This window comes from Crocuta crocuta, unplaced genomic scaffold, assembly GCF_008692635.1.
Source record: "Crocuta crocuta isolate KB4526 unplaced genomic scaffold, BGI_CrCroc_1.0 scaffold211, whole genome shotgun sequence".
Lineage (NCBI taxonomy): Eukaryota > Metazoa > Chordata > Mammalia > Carnivora > Hyaenidae > Crocuta > Crocuta crocuta.
The window spans coordinates 2,581,555-2,591,707 of NW_027527939.1; the positions used below are offsets into that span (position 1 = coordinate 2,581,555).

Below are 10,153 nucleotides of genomic sequence, written 5' to 3' on the forward strand. Positions count from 1 at the left end.
TATTTGTCTCCTTTAGGATAATTCCTTAGCCTCTTAGGTAGAAGTTTTCCAGATTCCAAACACAGTTGCTGTGCTGTTTGGTACTTTAACTCTGGAATTTCATTTGATACCTTGCCTCTTTTTTTTTGCTTTTTAATTCTGTAATTACTCAGAATTCTGAATTCTAAAAACTTCACTTTTAGTAATGGTAGTACAGTCACCTGGTTTTTAGTACCCTATGACTTATTTCAGTGTTTCATCTCCCTGGGGTAGTATTTGTCTCTTTAAATGCATGCATAAAGTTGGCCCCATTCTTGTATAAGTGTGGATTTAACACTAGGTCTGAGAGGTTTTTGTTTTCCACATGATTCCTGGATTTAATGCAAGTATACATTTATCCTTTAAATTGATGTTGCCCCAATTTCCAAAGTTTTCTAAAAGCAGGTAAATTTATTGAGTGTTTATTATATGCTAGGAATTATACTCATTAATTTTCTCACTTAATCCTCACAGTAACCTGTTGAGGTAATAGTGTTATTATCGGTATTATATACTTCATTCTGGCTTCCAGCATACTCGATTCACAAAGCCAGAGTATTTTCAGCACTGGTTGTGTCTTTTATTTTTCTGTTTCCTTCTTAACCATATTAGATTTTCAGAATTTAATTGCATTTCATCTTTATATCTATCCATGAATATAATGCATTTCCTATTTTGAATAGGGCTATATTCTTCTCTGCCTGTAACTGATAAGCTTCTCTTTTCTCCTTTGGAGGAATTTCCACTTGGGTTCTAGGTTTCGTAGCATTCCACTATTTTAATCCTCTCTTTAGTGCCTTTCTCCTACCTGGCCAAAAAATTAAAGAAAAGCAAAAGAACCAAAACTGTTTATGAATACTCTGCTATCTTCATCATTCTCAAAAAAGATGGTGGTCCTCTCCATTGTGGTGAACCTCACCTAGTTGTAGAAACCTGTCCCAGATAAAATTAAAGCCTGTTTCCTCTTTGTAGGGTATTACCCAGCATGTATTTAGTTGCTCTTAAAACTATGTTCCTTGATAAATCTATATTCAGTAGCACTGATTGCTAGTATGTATAGGTCCGTATTATTACAAATATTCTTGAACAGTTTATTTGCACTTGAATTTAAAGATTTCTCTAGAGAACATGACTGTCAAGTTCCTCATGGGTTCTGCTTGTGTATGTATACACTCTTAGATTTGCTGAACTAAGATTATTAGTCATGTATTTGAAGACGGGTGGCCAAATTTTCAAATCATTGATCAAGTGTGTATGCACAAAAATTACCCAATTTCAAACTAGAATATGTTGAAAGTCTCTAGGTTACTACCTATTACGGTTTGATGGGGATAAACCAGTTTGTGTAGTCTTTTTCTGTTGGGGTCCCGTCCTTTTCCTGTCTTCTGACAACTTGTTTGGCTGAGACAAAGGCTATAGAAAAGGACCATTCAACACCTTGAACAGATCTGGTTATTTGATTTCATGCCTCTATTTTTCCGAGACTTTACCCTGAACTTACACTTTTTAAGATTAGCTGATAACCACTGACTTATCAAAGCAGTCAAAAGAGAACAAGATTTATAACAGAACATTTTATGCCAAAAAGTTTTTTTGTTTGTTTCTCCAACTGAAAGCTCAGTGTCTTACACAGTTGTAGGTCTGAGGATTCCTGCAGTATGGCCTACAAAGGTATCAAACCTTCAGGGTAAAGTGAGAAGTATAGCCTCTAGTTCCCCTTGGAAGTTAGAGCAAAGCTCAGTAAATTAGTTCTATAAGGGAACAGGTAATAAACATTTCTGACTTTGTGACCCATATAGTCTTTGCTGCAATTACTAGATTATTGCTTTAGTGCTAGCAGCCATAGACCATACATAAACGGATGGGCATGGCCAGATGTGTCACACAAGCCATAATTTGTCAACACCTGAGTTAGTAACACAACAAAATGCATCAGGTGGATTGAATATACACATATCAAAATTTGATTCTTTGATTTTTTTTGTATAAGTGTTTTTTTGTTTTTTGTTTTTTTTTTTTAAATCCAGGTTAACAAGGACTTTGGGTCTATTTTTTCTACTCTTTTGCCTGGTGCTAATGCTATGCTTGCACCACCAGAGGGGCAAACTGTATTGGATGGTCTGGAGTTCAAGGTTGCTTTAGGAAATACTTGGAAAGAAAACCTAACTGAACTTAGTGGTGGTCAGAGGTAAGTAATCCCTCTTTGCAGCATTAGAATTTCTCATTCCTCTTATTAAAATCTATCATCTCATTGCCTACCAATTTTCAGTTTTAGTTTTGCTTAGCTATCTTTATATGTAGAATTTAAGGAGCTTAATATGTAAGACTGCAGATTTTGGTTAGAACTTTCGATTAAAATAGGCAACAAAGGAAATAAGGGTAAACGGCTAGAAAATGAGATGAAATATATGGGAAATAATTGTTTTTAGACATTGGGAAATTAGTCGCTCAGGAGTATGAAACCTGTGAGCAATGAAACAAAAGTGCTGAGCTCAGGGTTCAACTCTGCGTTCTCCATAGAATTTCTGGATTGCAGATGCAGGGAGGGGAATCAACACAAATCCTAGTAGTCTCACTAAATAAAAGAAACAGATTAGAATTTTGGGAAGCCCCAGTAAGCTGCACCCTAGCATTCAATGTCCCTGAAGTGAAGGCTAGTCTGTACACACATCAAATTTCATTATATGCCTTGAAGAGGTCAAGCTGATCCTCGTGTAACTTAAGCGTTTCTCAGAACGAAGCCCAGTGCTTTTAAAGAAAGACAACAAAATTTGAGACTCTAATATAACACAGTGTCTGGCATCTGATAAAAAGTACTGGACAGAAATCAAGAAAATGTGACTTAGAGAAAAACTATTCAATGGAAACAGACCCAGAAATGACCGGTGATGAGAATAGCAGACAAGGAAATTACAGTATTACATTAAATAGTTCTAAGAATTACAAGGAGAAAAGAATGTAATCAGAAATGGAAGCTATAAAAAAAATTTAGGGGGCACCTGGGTGGCTCAGTCCTTTAAGCATCCGACTCTTGATTTCAGCTCAGGTCACGATTTCATGGTTTGCGATTTCGAGCCCAGTGTTGGACTCTGCGCTGACATCGCACATCACAGAGCCGCTTGGAATTCTCTCTCTCTCTCTCTCTCTCTCTCTCTCTCTCTCCTCTCTCTCTCTCTCTCTCTCTCTCTCTCTCTGCGCCTCCCCTGCTTGTGTGCGCTCTGTCTCCAAATATTTTTTTAAAATTTTAAAAGAATCTAGTAGAATTGCTATATTAAAAAATATGCCTGAAAGGAAGAGCTCACCACATGACATCAGCAGAATAAGCAATGTAGAAGAAACAGGAGTGAATTTGAAGACACAACAATAGAACCACTTAAAGCTAAACTGAGAAGCACAAAACTNCCCTGCTTGTGTGCGCTCTGTCTCCAAATATTTTTTTAAAATTTTAAAAGAATCTAGTAGAATTGCTATATTAAAAAATATGCCTGAAAGGAAGAGCTCACCACATGACATCAGCAGAATAAGCAATGTAGAAGAAACAGGAGTGAATTTGAAGACACAACAATAGAACCACTTAAAGCTAAACTGAGAAGCACAAAACTGCTGCAATGACCTGTGGGCAATATTAAGCCGTCTAACATATGTGTAATTGGAATTCCAAAAAGAGAGGAAGAGGTAAAACAGAAAAATACTTGAAATAATGGCCCCAGTTGTCCCATTTTGGTGAGTTCTATAAACCCAGACTTAATTTCTATGAATCCTTGGTAGGATAAACACACATAACCCCTCCCGCAAACATTACATACAGTAACACAGCAAGCCATGTTATATGAAATGGTGATTTATCTTCAAGCAGGCAGAGGAGGCATAGTATTACATGCCAGGGAACAAATATAAAAATGGCTTTATGTTTATTGTCAAAAATTATGCAAGCCAGATATCTGGAACGACATCTAGAATGTGCTAGAAGAAAAACGTGTCAACTTAGAATTCTATGTCTCATCAAAATATTCTTCGAATTGAAATCAACGTAAATTTTTTCAGAAAAACTGAAGCTGGAGGAGTTTACTCCCAGCAGAAACATACAAGTTAAAAGTTTTTGGTGAAGGGAAAATGATACCAGATGGAAACTCAGATCTACATAAAGGAATGAATAGTTTTGGAAATAGTATGCTCTAAACTTCAGTAAAGTTTTTCCCCAGACTTACATGGTGATTCAGACAATCAGCATACTAAGGAAAAATTTAGGAGGTCATGTGGACTAACTCCTTACCTGCAGAGAACCAAATCATTAAAGCCTACTGAGAGAAAATTGTGAATATTTACATAATTAAAGATGGTTATTAATTTTGTATTTTTTCCCCTGCAGGATGTACAGTCTGTAGTTCTTAAATTGTTCTCATGTGCCCTGTGATGCCATCATGTAACTTATGTATGTAGAAAATACTAAGACCTATTAATTTTCTTTATGAAATCCTTTGTCATTTTTATGAGTAGAATAGTACTCCTCTGATTATATTTCATTATGGTAAAATTCCTAAATATTTTAACAGCCTAAGACACTTTCTGGTGCCTGTTAACTAAAGTTGAATTCTACAGTTCAAATCCCAATATGTAACTTTTTTGCCAAAGTCCCAGAAAATGTTTTGAAGAGCATAGTAAATATATGCTTATTTTCCTTTTGAGACCTGAAAATTACTTCTCTAATTAAAATGATACAATTTTCAGATATATACCATTATTTTAGATGTATATCCAGCATACTAGTTTTAACTCTTGGCAAGATTTTTTTTCTGCAAAATTAAGTTGAAAGAAAGCTCAATGTCTTAAACATTAGGCACAGAGAAAGCCAATAAAAATAGCTTTAGGTTGCTTGAGAGACCTCAGCTTGCCTCTATAGAGGTAGATGTCAATCTCACTGTTGTTGATCATAAAGAAAAAAATAAGAATTATGAGTCTTCATACCAGGTTAGAACAAAACCAGCTGCAGTTATGGGGATGGTTAGCTAGAAGAGAACTGAAAAAGAGCTATAGAATTTCAGATGTGTAACTACAAATTTTAAATAAGGTGTATTAGTCAGGGTTCTCCAGAGAAACAGAACTAGTAGGGAGGGTGGGTGGGTGTGTGTGTGTGAGAGAGAGAGAGAGAGAGAAAGGAATTGGGTTTTCTTATTGTGGAGGCTGAGAAGTCCCACAGTTTGTTGTCTGCAAGCTGGAACCCCAGGCAGGCCAGGGGTGTAATTCAGTGCGAGTCTGAAGGCCCAAGAACCAGGACCACTGAGGCAGAATATCCATGTCCCAGCTCAAGTAATGAGGCAAGAAAGAACAAATTCTTTCCTCTACCTTTCTTAAGATTCAGGCCCTGAGTGGATTATGTGATGTCCAGCCACATTGGAGAGAGCAAGCTGCTCTACTGCTCTACCAATTCAAATGCTAATTTCACCCAGAAACACTCTCACAGACCCAGAAATAAGTTTAGCCTAATATCTGAGTGCTCTGTGATCCAGTTAAGTTGACAAACAAAATTAACAGTCATAACAGTTGTTTGAAGTTCTGTCACTAGGAAATTAATTCCCGTTAATCCCAGTATTTTGGGATTACTGGGCCATATAATCTATACAATTTACTCTTAAATGGTGCCAATAAAAAGTGTGTATATGTGGGGATGTGCGCACGCACGTGTGCAAACATTAGTAAAAGTTTGAAAGAAGGTACCTAAACAAGTTCTATTTACAAAGATTGTAGCTATTGTCTTAACAAGTAAGTGTAACAGCCCTCACTTGCCTGCTACCTAGGCATCTAATAGCAATTGGGGAAGGAAAGAAAAAACTTAACATGCTCTTTCCTTAAGGGTAAATGCCAATTACAATATCCTGATTATCTGATGGGAAAGAATATAAATCAGTTTCAAAATAAAACTCATTGGAGCGAAAAAAATGAAAAGCTAAAATAAACATTTTAATATCAAAAAAGTGTTTAAGTTTGAAACCTCAGATTATTTCTATGGCAGTCTTTGAGCTAAATTTGCACTCTTCATGATAGAACAGCAGATTTGCTTCAGTATTTTGGTGAAAAGTGGTAAAGTCAAGTTTTAATGACTTTTCTTCTGGTCTTTTCTTAGGTCTTTAGTGGCTTTGTCATTAATATTGTCCATGCTCCTATTCAAACCTGCTCCAATTTACATCCTGGATGAGGTAGACGCAGCCTTGGACCTTTCTCACACCCAGAACATTGGACAAATGCTGCGGACTCATTTCACACATTCTCAGGTAAGAACCAGAAAAAATGTCTCAGTGATAGTTTTAATATAGTATGTTTTTTCTAAAACTATTCTTTAGTAATGGCCAATATGAAGATATTTAGGATTGAAGAATATGAAAGCATTGTGTATCTCTTTATACAGTGAATATTTACATCTACTTACATACGAATAAGGAAAGAAGGTTTGGTTTCCTCTTAAAGAACCAGGCATTACAATTGTTGGTTGTACCGTGAGGGAGAATCTTAAGTTTTTCATAATTAGAAATTAAACATGGTTAATGTCATTATTTTCTCTAGCTAGCTGCCAGAGGATGCACAATGAAAACAAGACTGGTTTAGGAATATACCTCAGTATCAGAAAATCATGTAGTACTTGATAGGGTGCTCGTCACTTTTCTGGGTGGGAAGTAGAGTAAAGCCCTTTAAGCACAGCTTTTACAGAACTGTCGCTGCAGGCACTGGGGCTGCCAAGTGCGGTTATATAGCTAACACAGTGTACAGTTTGGGGGCTCCGCTTCATCATAGCACACACGGTGTTTGTTACGGTCCTTTTTTAGCAGGTAACAGTGAAGTGGTGCCTATTTTCAACTCTATAAATGTTCCATTTGACTAGAGGTAGTGCTGTAGGAACTTGTAGCCTTTGATATTTTTCAAGTATCCCAGAGAAAACGATTTCACCGGAGCATTTAGAGCTAGCAACACCACAGTGATGGCAGCTTCAGAGGATAGCAGCAAGTAGCCAACCAGCAGGAAGTCATCAGCTTGGGTAATGAAGCACTCAGGGTAAAATTAAGACTCCTAAACCCAAATATAGAAAGCGAGAATTCATTTAGGTGCCTCATATTATATCTGTTTGTTACTTGCATTCGCTTTGAGCCAAGCACTGGAAGGAAGGAATAACAGAATATCTCTAGATAGTTCTTAGTCCCAGAATAAAAACAAGAGTGCCTTTCTTCAAATTACAAAATAACTTCCATGCTTTTTTTTTTCTTTTTCCCTTAAGTTCATTGTGGTGTCCCTCAAGGAGGGTATGTTCAACAATGCAAATGTCCTTTTCAAAACCAAGTTTGTGGATGGTGTTTCTACAGTAGCCAGATTTACTCAATGCCAAAATGGAAAGATTCCAAAGGAAACTACATCCAAGGCAAAAGGACCCAAATGACTACCTTTGGAAGTTTAAAGTACAGATTTACTCCTTTACCTTGACCTGTTTTTTAAACATAAAGACCTTGGGATTTACTTATTTATGTAAAAATGTAATGTTTTGTCACTTAACCTGTATTTTCCTTTATGTGATCACTTATAAATGAGCATAGATGCCTCTTAATCAGTGTAACTATGGTCCAATTACTGTGATTGTGATTTTATACATGTCCTCTAATGTTTTTTCTTACACAATTCTTTATACTAGGGAACCTGAGGTACCTGGTTGGTGGTGAATTCTGTTTGTAAAAGCAAAAAGTAAAAAGAAACAGATGGAATTAAGTTATAAGATAAATATAGCTGATAGTCAGCTTTTAATTAGTTTAATTCCTAAGGTAATATTAATGTGTTTTCTGTTGTTAAGCAAGTCATTTAGGTAAGAATTATAAAGCAGGTATCTGGACCAACAAAGGGAACACAAAGGAAGCTGTTGGACGTGCACCGAGCTTTGTTAGTTCTGTGAAGATACAGTGGCAGAGCCCTGGTTGAGACTCAGATGGGAAACATTTTGAAAGATTTCTCTCACTTTAATGATGTTTGGAGATCATGTTTCTATATGCCTCGTCATTGGTCTGTGCAATCTTAAGTTTTTAAAAAATCTTTATGAGTATTTTAACAGAGCCTCGGAGAAGGTGTGTTGCGTGCTGCCCTCCAAGTTTATCTGAAGTCTCCTGTTTTCAAAGATTTTTATTAGCCTTTTCATAATCTAATCAATAATAACCTATTGGTGAATGAGAATGTAGGAGCCAGCAGACTAAACCAAATTTATCTTTTTCCCTTAGTCTGATAAATATATAAATATACAGGTCCATCTGTTCTACCAAAAGAACTCAAAATTTGATTATTTTTATATTTCTTAGTGTCTTTTGCTTTCAGTTCAAAAGGTTAAAGTTCCCTTAAGAACCCAAAAGCACTAACAAATACCATTAGATTAATATGTGAAGTTCTTATAATCTTTAGGTACATCACCAGAGTGTCTCCAAACTGAATCTTGAAAGCTCTCACGTGATCTAATCTGATCTTGAGTATTTTGGCCCTGTATCCCTTCTTGATACTTGAGTCTCAGTTCCTTTCCCTAATACATGCTTATGGTTCTTGGCCTTGGCTTTAACATTCCTTATCTTTCTCATACACATCTGAGGATGTCAGATAACATCCAGGTAACTGATACAATGGGACACATTGAAAAGGATTAAGTCTGGAATTAATTCTGTCTGCTGTGTTTTCCCTCTTCTCCCAAAGTTATAAATGCTGTGTCACAGGAAGTCTAATATCACCTATAACAGGAGGTTTTTTTATTTCCTTTCAAGTGTATTACAGATTGTTTGCTGAAACAGTTCTATCAGTTCACGCTTTCACTCAGATCACATACCTGTTGACCACAACCCAGTCAGCACCGGCTGTTAGTTGTAACACTTCTGATTTGCTAATTATAAAATGGTACTTCATTGCTGTTTTAATTAACATTAGATAAATAACTTGTGAGGTTGAATATTTTGACATCTGAACTAATTTTCTTTACTACAAATTTTCTATTTGCTTCCTTAATTTTTGTCTTATATATAATCTTGCTTTTTGAGGAAAATCCTCAAACATACTAAATTTTTGTGAGTCAGGTCAGTATATTTTGATTAGAAGACGACATGAAGGGGAGATGGGGACCTTTACTTCAAAGGTCTGCAATAACATGAGTAACCTTTACTGAGCTCTTTCTAGACATCAGATGCTATTCTCATTTGCACGTTTTCACATTTGAAGGAAGTACTGTTGATCGCCATTACATAATTAAGGAAATTGAATGGAGCAGAAAAGTTAACAGACTTGTCTGTGGTGATAATAGTTAGAGGCAGAGCCAAGACACTAGTCTTGACAGCTGGACTCCAGAATCTGTGACATACTACCTTTCCGACAGTTTGAACATTTGTGCTCATTGTACATAATAAATTTAAGACACACCTAGGTGAGCAGTATGCGCAACATGAGAAAATTATATCTAGGAAGAATGTCAAACATTTGAAAAGGATTCCTTATGGGGTTTTTTTTTGTTTGGCTTGGTTTTGTTTGGGCATTTCAGGTACCCTAACAAATGCAGAAGCAAAAACTTGAGAATCCCTCTTCCAATACGGTGAAGTAATCAAATAGGCCAACCACTCCTGCCATCAGGTCATCTACAAATCAGGACAGGTTTCCTTCCTTTTTGACCTTTGTGCCTTTATTTCCCTTTCTTTCTGTACTGGCTTGAAGTTCCAGCACTGTGTGGTATAAGAGTAATGACAGCTGGCATATCTGCCTTTTCCCCAGAATTCTGAGGAAAGCATTCAGTCTTTTACCACCTAAGTTTAATGTTAGCCCTGGGCTTTTGGTTTGTATTCTTTATCAAGAATTGTTCCTAGTGTGGTCACTTTTATCATGGACGGGTTATTGAATTTTATTCATTGCTTTTTCTGCATTGATATGATCATGTAACTGCTTTAGCCTATTAATAGTATGAATTACATTTCTTAATTTGTGAATATTAAACCAGCCTGGTATTCCTGAATTAAACCCTATGTGGTCATGGTCTATAATTCTCTTTATGCACAGGCATACCTCGTTTTATTATGCTTCACAGACAACTGCGTTTTTTTACAGATTGAAGGTTTGTGGCCTCCCTGCATCCAGCAAGTCTGCC

The 10,153-nt window shown here is 36.4% G+C and overlaps 1 protein-coding gene across 1 annotated transcript in view; it reads left to right on the forward strand.

Moving 5' to 3' along the window:
• SMC2 (structural maintenance of chromosomes 2) overlaps positions 1–9,857 on the forward strand; it is a 57,277-nt gene extending 47,420 nt beyond the window's left edge. Inside the window, exons 23-25 of the mRNA XM_077752256.1 lie at positions 2,046–2,206; positions 6,140–6,287; positions 7,283–9,857. Coding sequence (XP_077608382.1) covers positions 2,046–2,206; positions 6,140–6,287; positions 7,283–7,441 — 468 coding nt within the window. The 3' untranslated portion in view covers positions 7,442–9,857. The remainder of the gene's footprint in view (positions 1–2,045; positions 2,207–6,139; positions 6,288–7,282) is intronic.
• The last annotated feature ends 296 nt before the right edge of the window (positions 9,858–10,153 follow it).